Source organism: Narcine bancroftii, chromosome 4 (genome assembly GCF_036971445.1).
Source record: "Narcine bancroftii isolate sNarBan1 chromosome 4, sNarBan1.hap1, whole genome shotgun sequence".
Lineage (NCBI taxonomy): Eukaryota > Metazoa > Chordata > Chondrichthyes > Torpediniformes > Narcinidae > Narcine > Narcine bancroftii.
This window is the reverse complement of record NC_091472.1, coordinates 97,984,260-98,005,243: the sequence shown is the minus strand read 5'-3', so window position 1 is coordinate 98,005,243 and position 20,984 is coordinate 97,984,260. Positions and strand designations below refer to the sequence as shown.

General features: G+C 40.2%; 1 protein-coding gene across 10 annotated transcripts in view; it reads right to left on the bottom strand.

Annotated features, from left to right (window-relative positions):
* Positions 1 to 220: 220 nt before the first annotated feature.
* Positions 221 to 20,984, bottom strand: part of LOC138760870 (centromere protein J-like) — a 221,397-nt gene continuing 200,633 nt past the window's right edge. For 8 of the 10 annotated variants that reach the window (XM_069932115.1, XM_069932117.1, XM_069932116.1 and 5 more), the window contains 4 exons: positions 9,944 to 10,084; positions 7,325 to 7,409; positions 2,956 to 3,076; positions 221 to 632 (listed from right to left, as the gene is read on the bottom strand). In XM_069932115.1, coding sequence (XP_069788216.1) covers positions 443 to 632; positions 2,956 to 3,076; positions 7,325 to 7,409; positions 9,944 to 10,084 — 537 coding nt within the window. In that variant the 3' untranslated portion in view covers positions 221 to 442. Of the gene's footprint in view, positions 633 to 2,955; positions 3,077 to 7,324; positions 7,410 to 9,943; positions 10,085 to 20,984 lie in introns of those variants that run through there. The other 2 variants (XM_069932120.1, XM_069932123.1) reach the window with 2 other exon arrangements.

Here is a 20,984-nt window from a genome sequence, read left to right as displayed (position 1 = left end):
TAATGTTAATGGTTTACTTCTCTCCACGGATGCACCTTGGTCCACTGATTCCCTCCAGTTTCTCACTGTTTGCTCAAGGTTCCTGCATCTATAGGTTTTTGTATCTTTAATTTTCTTTCCATAATTGTGTATGCCTGTGATCTTCAGTTTAATTTTTAGTGTTGGGTTCCAGGGCAACTTGTGGCAATGTTAGATCAGGAGTAAAACACTCAGACATAAATTTCTTATGCCAGGTTTTCTTAGACAAAAATTTATGCAAGGTACCAAATATGCCAGAATGGCCCATGCAGGTATGGCTCAGATTCTGGAGAAAGAGGGACATCTTAAAAAATTAGAATAAAATAACATTTGTAGATTTTATCCTCTGGAACTTCTCCAGTTCTGTTACAATTTTGTTTTCCTTGATCTTCCACAACCCTTTGCGACTGTAAACAAAGTTCAGTCACTTTTTATCTAAAATGATATTTCCTTCTCTATCCTTTATTCGGACACGACCTGTGGAATACTTTGTTTCCTGACGCCCATTAGAATACACAGTCTTTATGGTTCCATTAGGGTACTCCCTTCGTTTGTACTGGAGTGTGTGCACCTCCCTCTGTCCATTGTTGAATTCAATGATTTTATCTCCATTTCTGAGAAAAAAAATAAAATTTCCAATAACTAATAACATTAATATTTGTATTTTCAGAAAGATAAATAGAAAAGTTGTTTGTAAATTCAATATTCACATTATTGTTTTATTAGGTCACAAAGATAATACTCAGTGCTTTAATTAGTTTGTATGTGCAGACAATATATAAACCTTTAATATGGTATCAACTGCTTCAACAGGAAAAAATAATGAATGCACATAAGCTGACAACTGCTCCTGTCCACTTAATAGTAATTTGAAGACGCACATGAGAGACAGTGGATGCTAGAATCTGGAGCAATAATCTGCTGGAAAGAACAGTTAATGTTCTGGCCTGAAACATTGGCTGTTCTTTTTCACCCACCTATGCTGCTTGATCCACTGAGTTCCTTCAGCAGATTGTTGGTTGAGCTCAATTATAATAATTACCAAATATCTTTAAGAAGAGAGTCCAAAACAGATATCAGTAAGCACCTGCACTTTTTATATTGAGAACTGTTAGGTATTCTGAATACAAGAAAAGTTAGGACATTTCGTAAATTAACCCCACGGGTTTAATGAACTATTACCACATATATGCACAGTATTTAATTCACAAGTAGCTTCCTACCAATTTAGAAATAGGCATCAAATAGATCCATGCTACAAATAATCCAGTTTCCTTACATCAAAAATTGAGCCAGTTATAAATCCCTGTTTGCTATTACAATCTCCTTTACTTTATGAATAACTGATGACATTTGTGACTTGTGATTTTAATAATAGTTGGATAATGTCACTATTCATCATTATTTATACCACTGAAGAAAATCCAAAGGAGTGTTTAAATGCATGAGCATTTCCTAATTTATTTGAATTCAAGCTATTAATATTTAATAGTTTGGAAAATCATTTGCCAAATCATGGTTCAAGAGTATATACATAATGAGGCTATAAAGACAACCTGACAAGCACCCTCCTTCTGTAGTATCATTATTCAGATTTACTGTTGAAATAAACCTGGAAATCCATGGCATGGAAGGAGGCCATAACTTCTAATGCTATCCTGACCCTCTTAAGCAACAAACAATCTACTGGAGGAATTCAGTGGTGGAGCAGCATCAGTGGGGGAAAAATTGTTAACATTTTGCACTGGAAACCTTGAAGTGTTTCCTGATCCATGCTAATCCCTGTATCCATTTCTCAATCTGTTGCTTTATGGGTTACAGCACTTCAAGTGCACATCCAAATATATCAAAGTGAGTGAAGAGATTCTCCCTCCATCACCAGATCCAGTTCTTTATTGTCTTCTGCTGAAATGATTTTCCCTGTATTCCCTACAATTCAACAACCAGTTACCCTAAACTATGCTCTTGATTAATAATTATTCTGTTAAGGGAAAAAGGATTTCCTATTGTTATGGACCTTGGACAATTTTTATTTTTGACTGAGGACAGGACTGAACCTACTGCGGGAATTTGACAGCTAGGAGCTGTAATAGTGCTGGGCTACCACTAGGAAACTTTGACAGCTGCCAAAACACGGGAACCATGTGCTAGAAGTCCGTGGGCTTACAGGAGAGTGACCCTGAGCTGTTAACCTCTCTCCACCAATGGGGAGACCTGGAGGCATGTGCTGGGCAGTTAAAAATATACAGCTCGCTGGCTTTGAAGAGGTTAGTCGGTGAATTGGACTGCAAGCAGTCAGATAGTCAGTCTGAACTGTGTGTGCTCACCCAACAGCTTCAGCAAGCCACATGCTGAGTTGCTTTGTTCACAGGTGCTAGCACTGCTGTCTGGAGCTGTATGTCAGTGTGCTCACCCAATAGTTTCAGTGAGAAAAGGAAGACTGAGCTACTTTGTCCACAGGTGTCAGCACTCTTGTCCTGTCAGCAGTTTGGGGAACTCTGATACCCAGAGTGTGTATGGGATTGACCAGTGTCTCTCCCATCCCCTTCCAAGAGGAGGACTTCATGTGGCAGGAGTCATAGGACCACTCAAGCCAGGGTGTCCAAAGGAGAGGGACTCGAAGGTCACTTGTTAACCCTAAAGAGGCCTTTGAAAGACTTGTGTGGTAGAAGGTCACTAATCTCTCATCACTAGAATTGCTTAAGATCCACCCTGGGAGTGGCATTGGGTTCATGGAGCACAAACTTACTGTCCTCTCTCAAGAAGCATTAGCAGATGTCTTCCATACTACAGCATCTAATGTAGCATCACAAGTATGAGCATGTGTATCAGATGCTAATATTTTGACAAAAAGACACCTAGCTAAATACTAACACAGCAATACCAATCCCAACTTCATGATTATTTCCACAGGGAATGGAAGAGAAATATACTTACTTTTTTAAACTCACAATTGTACCATCTGGAAATATACTTTTCTCACGGCCGTCAGGGTAAAGATGTTTGACTGTTTGATCTGGAAATATTATTTCCTTCTTACCATCAGGGTAATGTTTTTCTTAAAGAAATATGAAAATGCTATTAATGATAATTTCAATGAGTTTATTCTCATATACATAAGTACCATGTGCATATGCACAGAAATTCTTATTTGCTGTAACCAAATACACAAGATACACCAACTACAATAGTATATATTAAATTATGTCAGTAGAGAAAGAAGAAATAAATATAAAGGATAGATAAATAAATAAATACAGTGCAAGAAAAAAGGTGGTGTTTCAACAGTATAGACAGGACTTTTGTGACTCTGTAGTAGTTCATGGTTAGGGCAGTAAGGGTAGGTTCAAAAGTCTGATAGCTTTGGATAAAAACATTCCTTGAACCTAGAGGTGCTGGACTTCAGGCTTCTGTACCTTCTTCCTGAAGATAGCAGGGAGAAGAGGTTGTGAACAGGGTGATTGGGGTCCTTTATGATGTTGGATGCCTTCTTAAGGTAATACCTCACATATAAATCTTCAGTTGATGGGAGATCGAAGCATGTAATAGACTTGGCTATGTTTGCTACCTTATACAGCCTTCTGTGTTCATAGGCACTCAAATCAGCAAAACAGGCCATGATGCAACCAGTCAGTATACTCGCCACAATACATCCGTAGATATATTGAGTATCTGACAACATGTCAAATCTCCTCAGACTCCACAGTTGCCTTGATGTGCTGGCTTGTCTTATAGACACCCAGGAACTTAATCTGAACCCTACAGATCTGGTCTTTAGCAGTTTGTAGATCTCTTGGATAAACCATGGCTTCTGGTTAGGATACATCTGGATAATTTTACTAAGAACACACTCGTCCATACATTTCCTGATAAAGTTGGTAACAACTGTGGTATATTCAATGCCAAATCCTTGAATGTGGTGAAGTTTATTGCCTCCATACAGTCGATGAAGCTACTTTTCTGCCTCTCCAGACCATCTCTGTACAGTGTTATCTATCAGTGTAATGCTCTTCATTTTCTGTGGTATTGTAGTGGGTTGTCAGCGAGCGCAGCAAGAAGAACTGAAGAGCCTCAAAGCCTTCATGGTCCTAGGAATGGGGAGCTCTAACAGGGGGCACTTTAAGCACAACTTTGAAGTTCATGCTGCACCCTTTAAGGTCTAGAGGCCACATACATGTACTTCCAGTCTGTACTGGAAGAGAAGGGCCCGTGACGCCATCTTTGCTGCAGGTGCTCTGCTGACCATGCATGATGAGCGGGACCGGTTCACTGCTGCAAATATGTGTGCCACCATAGTATACAGGAAGCAGCACAGCTAGATGATCAAAGTTTCCAAAGTGTGGATACTAGGATCAAGAAAAAAACTGTTTGAAAACACAGATTAATAGAAGTTATCTACACATCAAGTGGAAAGACATTCTGCATATACCAGTGAATAAGATGACTCTTGTATAAGACCACCTCTGAATTTCCACCTAAAATGTAGGTTTTGAATACCCTACATAAGAATAAGAATACCCCAAGTCTGGCGCCTACTGTTGACCAGTGGAGAGATGCTGCTAGGCATACTTAATGTACTAATTCACAATATTTTAAAGCAAATTACCCAATAAAGGGTTCCTTTAACAGGCCGTTTAGAGCCTATATAGAAACAAAAGCAGTCGGACTGGGCGGATGGATCCCACAGGGGAGCACTGAAACTTTGCTGTTAAGGTTCGGATTTTATAATAGGCGTACAGGTTTTTAAAAAATGTAGACCTACAGCACAGTAATGGGCCATTTCGGCCCACAAGTCCATGCCACCCAATTTACACCCAATTAACATACATTCCCAGTATGTTTTAAACATTTTGACCCCTGGTTTTGGGTGACATTTTTAACATTTAGGATCGTCTTATATACCAGCACATATGATACTCAAAAAAAGTTAGTCCCTTATAATATATAACATCTACAGTTATGGGAAGTAATTGATAGAAATCTTACCACAGGATACACATAACCTGCACTAATGATAAGTTTCTTCCATTAATTCCACAAGCTCTGAGAATATCGACTTCTTTTTTGGCATTCCCTTGAGGTCGAGTGTGACTTGCTTCCACTTTGTGGCTTCTGAGCTGGCTTCTGAAACAGACTCATAACTAATGAGGCTGCAGACTCCTCCATCTGCAGAGCAGGAAGTAGCTGGGAGGGTAATTGAGTGGATAGTTTGTGAAGTGGTCCAGTTCTTCTGCCACCTATAAAAGGCTTCTGTGTTGTCTCTGTGCATGGGATGGAAGTCCTCCAATCCTTCTCTACTTTGAGCGATCATGGGCCAGAGATTCCCAGGAATCAGTGGGTGACCAACAGATAATTTGAGCTCCTGATTTTTAATCTCTACATTCAAGCCTCCGTACTTCTGTTTTATAACATTTCTCTACTGATCCCTGCTGGACGTAGTTTTATGTGAATATCTGGCTGCAATCAAAGTATCCAAAGCAGGAGACTCGGTTGCTGTTATTAGATCCTAGGTCAATTCAGAGTTGTAAACATAAATCCAGTTTGATGTTTCTTTGTGATTCTGAGGAAATTCTGTTGTCGAATGTGATGCATTTAAGGCTGTTTTTTAACCAGGCAGACATAAATGCACTCAAATAAAAACCTCAACCAACAAAATATTTATCTCCATTGCTATCTCTATCTCTGTGCAAAGTCTCGATCATCTATCTATAAAAGTGACCACCCTTAAAGGTAAACACACTAACCACTCTGATAAACTGCACAGGCTGTTTCAGAAGGTGCAGATAGATAGGATCCATGTGAGTTAGCAGAAAATTAGCTGATTGATAGCAGACAGAGGATAGGGGTGGAATGCTGTTATTTAGGCTGAAACGTAACCAATGGTGTTCTGCAGGGTGCTGATGGGATATCTGATATGTTTATAAAATTATGATTGATGTTAGGGTAGACAGTTAGTATCTTTTATCCATTGTAAAAATGTCTTGCACTGGAGGTCAAGAGTTTAAAGTGAGGAGAGGAAGTTTAGGGAAGATGTGTGGGGCAAATACAGAGAGTGGTGGAAATAGATACAAAAGCAGCATTTAAGATCCTTCTGTACAGAGATGTGAACATGGAAGGATGAAGGGATTATTAGATGTTCTTTTTATATTTAGAACATGTGCATAGCCACTGTCGTCATAGTGACTGCAGAGTGATGTGGCTTCTGGGGCGTGGAATGTTGTGTGTGAAGGAAACATGGCCTCCCTGCCTGTCTGAATGTGTGTATTGCGGGTGGTCACGTGTCCTCCCCATCACAAAATTAATCGGAAGTCAGATCACTTATCAGTCATGGTTGGATCCGGCCACTAATTAGTGAACACCTTGCCATTGGCTAAATCACTGGTTAGCACTACAAATTAACATTATATTTAGCATCAGTGCAGAACACATTCTTTCTTTCTGCTTCGTGGTCCAAGCCCTGGACACTGCTCCATGCCAGGTCACTACTGTGGATGTCTCTGGAAGTGTCGCAGTTAAGGTGTGCACTAAACTGAACCTGAGCCATAGTATTGTAATAGATCAATACTGTACTTGCAGTCGAGCCACACCCCTGTTGATCAGGGAACTGGGAGTGTGTGTAAGAGTCCCTGTTTATAGTGTGTGAGCAGGGTTGAATATAGGTTTACTGTTGTTGGAATTCAACTGATGTCCAAGGTCAATGTCTATATTGTCACTTAAGTGAAACAGTGTATATAGTGTGTGAGTGGGATAAAATATAGGTTTACCATTGTCATCTAACTGATGTCTGAGGTGAATGTATTGTCGCTTATGTGAATTAGTAACTGTGTACCATTTAATGTTCTCCTCTGTTTGTTCCCATGTGTTAATACAACACTTGTATCCAGACTCATCTCTCTGTGAACCCACTGGACCTGATCTTCTTCTCAACACAACATCTGCATTTTCTCTTTACTATAACTGCGTCCTTGTTTCAGGTGTACCTTTGACTCATGGCAGGGAACATGCTAGTGTGGGAGAAGTTTTTACAGAGATTAATTTTGTTGGATTGGGCATAAATAATGGGTACTGCAAAATGTGATATAAAAATTCATTTGTTATAAAAAATTTATTTCAATCTATTTACAATCATTTCAAGGCAGGAAAGGGAAAGGTCTAAGAAGCTGCATAATACAAGAAACAGAATTGAAAAATACTGGACCTAACTTCCTATTTGATATTTCTGATACCTGCTTTCAGGTGGATTAAAAAGGCCACATTTTCCTAGTCCAGCATTAATCCACTATCATTCCCCAAAGCCTCTACCCACCTATCTGGTTATTTGGAAACTGGAACATCTCTGTTCCATTTGGGAATGTAGTGTGAATAGTCTTTGCATCAGCGTAGTAGTAAATCTGCAAGAGTTCAGAGCATGTTAATTGTTTTAGACACATCTGTAAATATATTTCTTTCCCACTCCACCCTTGACCCAACCCCAAGAAAAAAAATTGCCTTTATTCTTTCTGACATACTTATTCTCTGTTATTTTGCTGAGGTGGCGTAGGCATAGGTGAAATTGCATTGTTTCTCAGTATAAATGCATAAATGCAAAGCATAATGTACACTACTGGAAAAAGTTTCATGACCAACCCACATATGGATGAACAGAGGGACCTTGGGGTGCAAATCCATATAATCCTCAAGGTCACTCTGCAGGTTGATAGAATATTTAAGAAGGCCTATGGAATATTGTTGTGTGTGGAGGAAACATGGCCTTCCTGCCAGTCTGGAATGTGTGTGTTGCGGATGGTCTAGTATTTTCCCCCCCCCCCCCCCGTCTGAAACTTATTCAGAAGTCACAGCACCTGTCAATCAAGGTTGGACTTGGCCACTAATTAGGGCACATCTTGCCATTGGCTAATTTAAATACCTTTGTACTTGGCCTTGGGCTATGGGGTAGGGAAGGTTTAGTATTTTTTTAAAGAATACATGGGTCAGCACAACATTGAGGACTGTAGGGCCTGTACTCTGCTGTAGTGTTGTATAATGTGCATGTAACTCAATTATTGTAACCATTATCTTTCTTCCACTTGCACAGACAATGCCCGGTGCTTTGAGTCACAGGAAATCATGATATAGGCATTTTTTATTAATTGCACCCCTCCTAAAACAGGGCAGCAGGTGCCAGAATTTAGATGTTTGAAATTAAATTGCTTTAACCATTCAAGTTAAAATATGTAAGGAAGGGCAGCTTTTGACTAAGGCTTTGGGAAATTAGTGACTATATTTTAAATAACAAAATCCATGAAAATCAAATCAACACAAGAAAATCAAACTTCTTCCTAACACTTGTTGTATCTAACACTGATGCCTCTTAGAGATTTGAGCTCTGCTGGGTTTTCAAGTGATCAACCTGAATAATTAGATTCATACGATGACTCTACCACATAGATGGAAGAACAAATTGTAGCTACAACATATAACAAATTGCAAGCAATGCCAAATAAGTATTCATCATCTTAATTTCTACATTATTGTGTAAGTAAAATTAACACAATGAATTAATTTCAATACATTAATTACAAGAATCTTCTGTCAAATTAATTTTTAACATTTCTAAAAGTTTGAACTATTTTTTAAAAGTTGAAATATATGTGATTATTAAATGTTTAAAAACAAGTTTAATGAAAATGCAAACATTAATATTCCATAAAATGAAAATAAAATAACCTTCACTTCAGCTGAATCTCTTCCTGACTTTCATCAAATGAATGGAACCATACTGTATGTGACAATGAAGCTGAGGGGTTAGATTCAAACTGCAAAAACCTCAAGAAAGAAATCAGAAAAGCTAAAAGGAGACATGAGGTTGCTTTGGCAGACAATGTGAAGGAAAATCCTAAGGGTTTCTATAGGTCTATTAAAAGCAAAAGGATAATAAGAACAAAATTGGTCCCCTTAAAGATCAGAGTGTTTGACTTTGTATGGAGCCAATAGAGATGTGGGAGATCTTATTTTTTATATATAAGTATTCACTCAGAGTCATGGGAAGTAAGGAAAACAAGCAGTGAGGTCATGGAACCTATACAGATTAAAGAGGAGGAAGTGCTTGCTGTCTTAAAGCAAATAATGGTAGCTAAATCTCCAAGGCCTGACAAGATATTCCCTTGGTGCTTGAGGGAGGCCAGTGCAGAAATTGCAGGGACTCTGGCAGAAGTATTTAAAATGACCTTAGCCACAGGTGTGGTACCAAGGATTGGGGGGCGAGTTCATGTTGTTCTGCTGTTTAAAAAAGGCTCCAAAAAAAACTTTCGAAATTAAAGGCTGGTGAGCCTGACATCAGTAGTAGGTAAATTATTGGAAGATGTTCTAAGAGATCAGATATACAATTATTTGGATATCCAGAAACTGACAAGGGATAATCAACATGGCTTTGTGGGACCAGGTTAAAAAACATAGTTCGGCACAGAATAGAAGGGCCAAAGGGGCCTGTTTCTGTGCTGTAATGTTACATGGTTCTATGTATCTTGACCCTCAGTTTCGATCAATCAGGAACCAGACTTGGTCTCAGTGCTGAACTGAGGTAGATAGAGATGTCAGATGTGCCAGTATCTGATCACCAGTATGCCCCTGTGTTGCAATGTGCAGGTAGGAAAATACAGAATACACTGATCACTTAGAGTACTCTTGCCATCTGTTCTCTTCTAAAGTTGAGTTAAACAACAAAATCTGCAGATGTTGGGGTCCAAGGGCAATACACAAAAGTGCTGAAAAACATAGCAGGTCATGGAGGTCTAATAAAGGAAGTAAAGGGTAACCAATGTTTTTGCCTGGGCCATTCAATCAGGCAAGTTTATCAGGTAAAGTCTCTTCCAAAATCCTTTTCACGAGATTTTTAATGACTTCTTTTCAAAATAAATAATGGCTAGTAGACAACATTTGCACATACCACTCTTTGGTCTGGCAGGAACTGTTTCACATCCCCATTGAAGAGTGTGATGGTGACAGACTGCCCATCTGCACTGACCTCCTTTCTTGTGTCATTCCGAAAGGTGATGATTCGATTTCCATTTGTCAGCAACTGTTCCATCTGGGAGTTTTAAAAAATGGTCATTTTGAATGTAATAAATAAATGTGTGCACCTTTCAACATTCTTCATTATAGGCAGCAAATGACTTGATGATGCGAATTGTGCTAAATATAATATACTTCAGTGGTCAGGTATTGCCTGAAAATATTTTAAACCAGCTGATATAAACAGCAATTATATAAATATAGCTTTTTGATTTAAAAAATGCTTCATAAGCAGTAGTGATTCTTTTCAATTAATTCACAAACTCTACTCAGATGTTCAACTAAAAACTGGAGGCTCAATTCAGTTTCCATACAATAAGAAACAAAATTACCAATTTTAATCTAAACTTTTCACAGCAGCAAAATGGGGATTTTGGCCTGATTCCGAGGGGCGCTTGACAAAGTGGCGATTCTCTGTCTTCCTTACGGTAGTCAAAGTTAAAGAGTGTCATGTATGTTACATTCTAAATGTAGTATTACATGATAATATTGGAACCTTAACCTTTATCTTTACCATCCTACATCACATCCAAGTTTATAACCATATACCCATATAACAATTACAGCGCGGAATCAGGCCAATTTGGCCCTTCTAGTCCACACTGATCCAAGTCCCTTCCTCTAATCCCACTTACCAGCACTCTGCCCATATCCCTCCCATCCCCCTCCCATGCATATACTTATCCAACTTCTTCTTAAATGACAAAATTGACCCTGCCTCCACCACCTTTCCCGGAAGCCCATTCCATACAGTAACCACTCTCTGAGTAAAGAAGTCCCCCTCATGTTACTCCTAAACCTTTGCCTGCCAACTTTCAACCCATGACCTCTTGATTCCATCTCTCCTACTCTCAATGGGAAAAGCCTTTCCACATCAACTCTATCTATCCCTCTTATTATCTTAAACATCTCTATCAAATCCCCTCTCAGCCTTCTACATTCCAAGGAATAAAGACCTAATTTGCTCAATCTCTCCTTGTATTCCAGATGCTGAAACCCAGGCAACATTTTTGTAAATCTTCTCTGCACTCTCTCTATCTTGTTAATATCCTTCCTATAAATCGGTGACCAGAACTGCACACAATTCTCTAAATTTGGCCTCTCCAATGCCTTGTACAGTTTCATCATTACTTCCTAACTCCTAAATTCTATGCACTGATTTACATAGGCAAGCATACTAAAGGTCTTCTTCACCACCCTATCCACACGCGCTCCTACCTTCAGGGAACAATGCACCGTTATTCCTAGATCTTTCTGCTCCACTGCATTCTTCAATCCCCTCCCATTTACCACATATGTCTTGCTTTGATTATTCTTTTCAAAATGAAGCACCTCACACTTATCAGCATTAAACTCCATCTGCCATCTTTCTGCCTACTCCTCTAAGCAGTTTAAATCCCTCTGCAATCTTTGAAAACCCTCTTCATCATCCACAATTCCCCCTATTTTAGTATCATCTATATATTTACTAATCCAATTTACCGCCCCATCGTTCAGATCTTTAATATAGATGACAAATAGCAATGGTCCCAATACCGAACCCTGAGGTACACCACTTGTCACCGGCCTCCATCCTGACAAATAATTATCTACTACTACTCTCTGGCACCTTCCTTCCAGCCAGTGTTGAATCCATTTGAGTATCTCCAAATTAATACCCAAGGACTTAGCCTTCCTGACTAACCTCCCATGCGGAACCTTATCAAAGGCCTTACCGAAGTCCATATAGACAACATCCACTGCTCTATCCTCATCAACATTCCTAGTCACCTCTTCAAAAAATGCAACAAGATTGGTCAACATAACCTTCCACGCACAAATTCGTGTTGAGTGTCCCTGATCAGACCCTGTCCCTCCATATACTTATATATACTATCTCTAAGAACACTTTCCATCAATTTACCTACCACAGACGTCAAACTTACAGGCCAATAATTGCTAGGCTTGCTCCTCAAACCCTTTTTAAACAAAGGAACCACATGCGCAACGCGCCAATCCTCCGGCACTATACCCGTCTCTATCATTTGAAAAATCACTGCCAGAGCCTCCACTATTTCCTCACTAACTTCTCTCAAGGTCCTGGTGAAAATCCTGTCAGGACCTGGAGACTTATCCACCTTTATATGTTTCAAAAGCTCCAGTACTACATCTTTCTTAATCACTTCCTTTGCTTCCTTTACCCTGCACAGTTCAATATCCTTCTCCTCAGTAAATAGTGAGGAAAAGAAATTGTTCAAGACCTCCCCCAGCTCTTTTGGCTCCACACAGATTTGTCCTTTCTGATTCTCTATTGGACCAATTTTGTCTCTCACTTTCCTTTTCCTGTTTACATATTTGTAGAAACCATTTGGATTTGTTTTTACCCTGCTTGCTATAGCCACCTCATACTTTCTTTTAGCTTTTCTAATTTCTTTCTTAAGATTCTTTTTACATTCAATATAGTACCCAAACATCTCCTTTTTTCCCTGTTTCTTATATTTATTGTAGTACTCCCTCTTTTTTCGAACCAAGTTTCCAATATCCCTTGAGAACCATGGCTCTCTGAAACTTTTGACCTGACCTTTCAATCTAACAGGTTTATAAAGATTTTGTACTCTTAAAACCTCTCCTTTAAAAGACCCTCCATTTCTCTATTACATCCTTCCCAGAAAACAAATTGTCCCAATCCACCCCTTGTAAATCCTTTCGCATCTCCCCAAACCTAGCTTTTCCCCACTCAAAAACCTCAACTCTGTGCCCAGACCTATCCTTTTCCATAATTACCTTGAAGCTAATGGCACGATGATCACTGGACCTGAAGTGCTCCCCCACACATACCTCTGTCACCTGACCCATCTCATTCCCCAACAGTAAATCGAACACAGCTTCCTCTCTAGTTGGTACCTCCACGTATTGATGTAAAAAGCTACCTGCACACTTTTTACAAACTCCAACCCATCCAGCGCTTTCACGGAATGGGTTTCCCAATCAATATTTGGAAAATTAAAGTCCACCACAATCACTACCCTGTGCTTATTACAAATATCTGCTATCTCCCTACTGATTTGTTCCTCTAATTCACGTTCCCCATTCGGTGGTCTATAATACACTCCTATAATTGTAACTTCCCCTTTCCCATCCTCAATTCCACCCAAACAGCCTCCCTGGACAAGCCTTCTATTCTATCGCACCTAAGCACCGCTGTAATATTTTCTCTAACAAGTAGTTTATGCTTTCTTGACATCAATGACAGAATGAAATGGGAGTTATAAATAGGAATAATATTCCTATCAATGTTCTTAATGTGCCATTTCAGATGGCCTGATGAGAAGAGATTCATATCTCATTCATTCTGAATGTTAGCCACCTTGACTGTTTTATTAATGTATTTATTTTTTGGGATCTGGGAGTCGCTGGCAAAGTCAGCATTCATTGCCGATATCTATTTCTCATGTTCTCACGTTCTTTCTAAAATTCAACTCTAAGAGCATTACCATCAGTTCCTGCCTTTCAAAATCCATCTAAAAAATATGGTCTCCTAGTATTTATGATGATTATACTCTAATCCCCTCCAACCCACACCCACCAACAAAATACCCCAAAGAAAAAGAAAAAGATGTGGATATAGAAAAAGAAATAGAAAAGAAAGGAAAAGCAGAATTGTTTTCTGAAAAGTGCCACATACTCCATGGATATTTTGTTTAATTTTCTTTGGAGAGGACCAACACAAATCTCGAGGGCTAGGAAGAACACAACTGAGATTTGTAAATATGGATGCCAAGCTTGTAAAAATGTCATACTTATTTCTTTAGATATAGGTATTCTTCTCAAGGGGAACACAAGTATGCATTTATGCATTCCAACATTGCATACCTAGACTTCCAAGTAACTGTTAGCACAATTTTAACAAATTCTTTTTCATGTTTGGATAGTTTCAGTTTAGGACTTATCTCTACAATATTCCCCTGTAACAATCATTCTGGGTTTTGTGGAAATTGAAATCCTGTAATCTGCTCTAAGTTGAATGCAGGAAGGTCCCTACCTCCTCACCACATTTAAAACATTGGCCTGATAGGTCTGATTTTAATTTATTTAGTTTCTTTGGTGTAAGATATAATCGATGCAAAAAATTATATTGTACTAATCTGGAAGTGTTGGATCTTCTTAAAAACATAATTGTTTGGTTCAATTTGTCCCTTAGATAAGCTCTTATTTGAAAGTAGTGAAAGATTATATTATTAAAAATTCCATATTTATTTGACTGGCACCTATTGACTTCAAGAGGGATGGATGGGGCTGAATTTGTCAGGTGTGTACACAGTATGTGGACCAGCTGACAAGAGGAGAGGCCACACTGGATCTGGTTCTGGGGAATGAACCTGGTCAGGTGGCGGACCTCTCAGTGGGGGAGCTTTTTGGTGAGAGTGACCACAACTCCCTTAGCTTCAACGTAGCTATGGAAAAGGATATAAACAGTCAAAATGGGAAAGGGCTAATTATGAAGGGATGAGGCAGGAACAAGCTAAAATAAATTGGAAGCACAGGGTTCAAGATAGGTTTGTACCACTGGGACAAGGAAACAGTGGCAGGAAAAGGGAACAGTGGCTGATGAAATAGGTCAGGCAACTAGTCAAGAGGAAGAAGAAAGCATATATTAGATATGGGAAGCAGGAAACAGGAAGGGCTCATGAGAAGTATATGTTAGAAAGAAAGGACCTTAAGAAAGAACTTATGATAGTTCAAAGGATAAAGGAGGCAACATGTTCCTGCAGGCAGAGGAAATTGGGAAGGTCCTAAATGAATACTTTGCATCAGTATTCACAATAGAAAAGGACCTTGATCAGGGTGAGGTCAAAATTGAACAAGCCTGTGAGCTGGACAATGTTAAGATTAAGGAAATGGAAGTGTTGGATCTTCTTAAAACATCAAGATTGATAAGTTCCCAGGGCCGCATGTAATATACCCCATGTGCTGTGGGTAAATCTTTGAATCCTCTTTAGCCATGGGGAGGTGCCGGAGGATTGGAGTATGGCAAACGTAGTCCCCTAGTTTAAAAAATGTAATAAGGACAATCCTGGGACCTATAGTCTTACGTCAGTGATGTGCAAACTAATGGAGAGGATTCTTAAGGATAGGATCTATGAGCATTTGGAGAAGTTCAGTCTACTCAAGGATAGTCAGCCTGGCTTTGTGAAAGGAAGTTTGTGCCTCACAAGTCTAATGGAGTTTTTTGAGGAGACAACAAAGGAAATTGATGACGGTAGGGCAGTAGATGTGGTTTACATGGATTTTAGCAAGGCATTTTAAAGGTCCCCCATGAGAGACTCATCCAGAAAGTCATGAGGCATAGGATCAGTGGAACCTTGGCTGTGTGGATTAAAAATTGGCTTGAAGGAAGAAAGCAGAGAGTAGTAGTGGAAGGGAAGTTTTCTGCCTGGAGGTTGGTGACTAGTGGAGTGCTGCAAGGATCTGTTCTGGGACCCTGCTCTTTGTGATTTTTATAAATGACCTGGATGAAGAGGCAGAAGGATGGGTCAGTAAGTTTATGGATGACACAAAGGTTGGAGGAGTTATGGATGGAGATGAAGGCTGTCAAAGGTTACAAGAGGATATTGACAGGATGCAGAGTTGGGCAGAAATTTGGCAGATGGATTTCAATCTGGATAAATGGGAGGTGATGCATTTTGGAAGGAGAAACAAGAAGGGTTAATTGTCAGTTACCTAAGAGTGTGGATGAACAGAGGGGCCTTGGGATTCAATGCATACATCCCTCAAGGTCACGGCACAGGTTGATAGGATAGTTAAGAAGGCCTATGGGATGCTGGGATTCATTAATAGGGGGATTGAATTCAAGAGTACAGAAGTCATGTTGCAACTCTACAAATCTCTGGCGAGACCACACTGAGAGCATTCTGTTCAGTTCTGGTCACCTCATTATAGGAAGGATGTGAAAGCTGTGGAGAGGGTGCAGAAGAGATTTGCCAGGATGTTGTCTGGATTTGGAAACAAGTCTTCTGAGGCAAGGTTAGCAGAGCTGGGACTCTTCTTTTTCGAGAGTAAAAGGATGAGAGAAGACTTGATAGAGGTCTACAAGATTATGAAAGGCATAGATAGGGTGGAGAGGATCAGCAAATACTAGAGGACATATGTTCAAAGTTAAGAGAGGGAAGTTTAGGGGAGACATCAGGCATAAGTTTTTTTTACACAGAGTTGTGGGTGCCTGAAATGCTTTGCCGGGGATGGTGGAGGAATCTGAAACATTGGGGGCATTTAAGAGACTCTTAGACAGACACATCAAAAAAAGAAAAATACAGGGTTATGGGGTAGGTAAGGTTTTGTACCTTTTTTAGTACTTTTTTAGGAAAAATATATGGATTCTAAGTTCTAATATTTTCAATCCAGTTATGGAGATGAATGAAAATTGTTTCCCATAATCTACAGAAGCTTTCTTGCTTCAGAAAGTGTTTTCTTAGATTGGAAATGTCCAAATATAATTAATTATATAAAGGATACATGAAAGAGAAGCCATAAAATTAAAACGTTGTTAGTTCAGCATCAATTGTGAGATCATTTTTAGAATCCATTATTAAGATAAAGTGACAATGAATTATGAGTGCATAATTAAATAGGTGATAAAAACTATAGTAAATTTTTAAGTAGCCTTCAAGATAGACTGAGGTGACTGACGAGGCCAGCATGGTAATTGTAGAATCTTCCATGAAGGGGAGGAGAGATGACTGCTGGGGTGAGATTGACGAGTTGGTGATATGGTGCACTCCTTTCATAGTTTATGCTTGCCTTCTGTGTACTCATCATGCATGACTGGATTTTCTTCACAATATTCCAAATGCTCTTTCACCACTCAAAGCAATAAGGAGCCAAAGATTCCCAGGACTCAGTAGGGGTGTTGTATTGTTTTAAGGAAGCATTCAGTTCATTATTTGCTCTTTCCCTCTGTCATCTTGGTAATTCCGACATGTGACCGCGCATGGAATAGAATGTCTGTTTCAGGAGTCTGACATTGGATGTATGAATGGCATGGCATGCCCAAATGGAGCTGACTGATTGTAATTGAGGCTTCAATTAGCCAGTGCGAAATTCAGTGGATTTCAAGAACTTTGTAGAGACTGTTGGCCATGAAGCATCCACTGTGGATAGTTCAGATTTAAGAAGCACAAAGGAGGACAGAGAGTGGGTGGCATGTTTGATACAGCAGTTAGCATAATGCTTTTATAGCACCAGCAACTTAGGTTAGAATCTGGAAATATCTGTAAGGAATTTGTACATTCTCCCAATATCTGTGTGGATTTCCTCTGGTGATCTGGTTTCCTCGCATCCTTCGAAAACATACAGGGATTGTAAGTTAATTGGTGTATTGGGGTGTGGGGGCAACATGGGCTCATGGGAAAGAAGGGCCTGCTACTGTGCTGTATGAAAAGTGTTCTATTTTCAGGATCTCCTTGTGAATCTTAATGTCTTTTACCAATTTTTATATTTACACTCTAGAAAGTATGCCATTCGCACAGCTTGGTATGGAAACTGCTCAGCTCAAGACCAAAGTTGTGAATATAACTCAGGCCATTGGGAACTTCTGCTCCATATACACCTCCCTCTGCCTCGGTAAAACAGCCAACATTTTAAAAGACCCACCCCACTCAAGTTATACTCTCTTCTCCCTGCTCCAATCAGGCAGAAGATACAAGAGTTTCAAAATGCTCATTACCAGGTTCAAGGATATTTCGTTCCTGCAAGGACCTCTTATCAAGAAATGATGCTGTCCAGAGTTTCTCTCTGTACTACTATACTTTGCATTTTTACTTTATTTTGCGCCACCTGGATTGATATATCCTCCATTTCAATGTAATTCCAATCAACAACAATCAACTCTCGCCTGATATGTCCGAAGTTCAGATTTAGGACCTTATTTTCGTATTTAATGACATCACCTGTAACGTCTATGTAAAATTCTATGCTGCAGGGACTTGCGTTCTGGGATGGTGCAGTTCCTGAACCAGGTGGTGATGGAGTTCAAATAGAATGCTCTCAATGCATCCCCTGCAGTGAGGGTGGAGGGTGGAAGCCGGACTTTCCTCAAGCTCTGCAGGAAGTAAAGACATTGTTGGGCCTTCTTGCCAATGGATCTGGTGTTGGGGGACTGCATACTTTCCATTTACACTTGAACTCCCAAAGTGCAACACCCCACAGTTGTCTGGATTAATCTTCACCTGCCATTTATCTGCAAATATTTGATCTACATAGTTTTAAGGTGCTTGGGAGTAAGTACAGAGGGGAATGCAAGAGATAAGTTTGTCACACTGACAGTGATGGGTGCTTGGAATGCATTACCAGTAATGGCAGGAATGATAGGATCTTTTAAGAGATTCATGGAGCTGATAAAAATGCAAAGTTATGCAGTAGGGAAATTCTAGGCAGTTGTTAGAGTGAGTTATTAGGTTGGCACAACACTGTACTGTAGATTTCTTTGTTCCATGTATTCTTTGATTGCTCTCTACACTATCAACAACTCTACCAATCTTTGTGTTAAATGAAAGCTTACAACCCACTCACCTTTTTCATCCATAAATTGGTCCTAACACTGATACCAGTTGAACATCACTAATCACGGATGTCCATCCAGAATAACACCCTAACACTTACTATCCTATGAAATCAAGATCAGCCAAATCAGAATCCAAACTACCATGGATTCCATGCACCTGTACCTTCTGGATCTGCTTACCATGGAGGACCTTGTCAACTGTCTTATGAAAGAAAACATTCACTGCTCTATTTTTTATCAACTGTCTTCATCACTCCTTAAAATCTCAATCAAATTTGTAAGACATGACTTGACCCACACAAAGCCATATTGACAGTCCTTAATTTGACCACATCCTTCCAAATGTATATAAATTCTGTCCCTAAGCATCCCCTCTAATAATTTACCACTGACGTGAGACTTATAATTTCCTGGATTAACCCCATTTCACTTCTTAAACAAAAGGACACCATCATCTGCTCTCCAATCCTCCAGAACTTCTTCGGTTATTAACTGTGGGTCAGATTGGAGGCCGGTGACTAGTGATGTACCTCATGGTCAGTATTGGGTCCATTACTGTTTGTCATATACATTAATGATCTGGACGATGGGGTGGAAAATTGGATGAGTAAGTATGCGGATGACACTAAGATGGGTGGAGCTGTGGATAGTGAAGAAGGGTTTCAAAGCTTGCAGAGGGATTTAGGCCAGTTAGAAGAGTGGGCTGAAAGATGGCAGCTGTATTTTAATGAAGATAAGTGTGAGGTTGTGATAGTACAGATCTATCACCAATGTATATAGTTACAATATCTAGAGTGTAATGACTGTGCTTACAGCGATTGGCTGAGAGCTTAGCCACGCCTACTGTCTTGGCCTTAAAGGGTTGTGTCCCTAGCCAGGTCGGATCATTCCGGACTGGTCGGCCACCTGTGAAGAGCTCCTGTCTTTTGCTAATAAAAGCCTTGGTTTGGATCAACAAGTCTTTGGTTCTTTTGACGAGCTCTACAGAGGTGTTACATTTTGGTAGGGCTAATCAAAATAGGACATACATGGTGAATAGTAGAGCATTGAAGAGTGCAGTAGAACAGAGGGATCTAGAATAATGGTACATAGTTTCCAGAAGGTGAGGTCACATGTGGTTAGGGTGGTGAAGAAAGCTTATGGTATGTTGGCTTTTATAAATCAGAGCATTGGGTATAGAATCCTGGGGGGGGGTACTTGGTAGTTCCTGGCTCATTTGAGGCATTGGATCCTCAGTTCTGGCAGGTACCAGGACTCTGATCGAGAGAGTGTCCTCTCTGCCATCAGGGTATGCCAGGTAGGCATATGTTGGGTTGGCGTGCAGCAGGTGCACCTTCTCAATAAAGGATCTGTCTTGCTCCTCCTCATGTGCTTTCTCAGCAGGACTGGCTCTGGTGCCATTAGCCAAGCTGGGAGGGTGGTCCTGGTTGTGGATTTCCTCTGGAAAGTGAACATGAGCTCGTGAGGAGATGCGTTATCGCAGTGCAGAGGAGCGACCTTATGGAGTGAAGTGCCATGGGTAGGACTTCTTGCCATCATGAGTCTGGAAGGCCTTTGGACTGGAGAGCCAATTTCATGGCCTTCCATACAGCAGTATTGTCTTTTCCAACTGGTTCATTCCCCAAGGGATTGTAGCTAGTCATCCTGCTTGAGGCCATGCCTCTTACGAGCAGGTACTGACATAGCTCTTCGCTCATAAATTATGAGTTCCGGTCTCTATGGATACCCAAACAGGATGAAAATAGAGTGCAAGGCCCTGATGACCATGGCGGTGGTCATGACTGGGCAGGGGATGGCGAACGGAAAACGTAAATGCTCGTTGATGGTGTTGAGAAAGTTCACGTTTCCTTTAGTGGAAGGGAGGGGATCCTTGAAATCAACATTGAGTTGTTCGAAGGGGCCAGATCATTTATCAGGTGCACTTTGTCGGGGCAATAGAAGTGCCGTTTGCACTTAGAGCAGACCTGGCAGGACCTGGCCATTTCCCTGATGTCCTCAATGGAGGAGGGCAGGTTACGTGCCTTGACAAAATGAGCCATGCGGGTGATGGCCGGGTGGCAAAGCTCATCGTAGTGACCACAACTGGCCAGTGTGTGCAGAGGCACAGCTTCTTCTTGACAGGTCATCTGAGGCTCATTGAGAGTACCTGGCCTGTATGCTATGTCATAATTATAGGTAGAGAGTTCAATCCTCCACCTAGCAATCTTATCGTTCTTTATTTTACGCCTTTTTGCATTTTTAAGCACAAATGCCACTGATCGCTGGTCGATGAGCAGTGTAAATTTTCTGCCAGCCAGGTAACTCCTCCATTGTCTGATGGCCTTTACAATGTCTTGAGCCTCTTTTTCCACTGATGAGTTCTGAAGCTTGTGGCCTT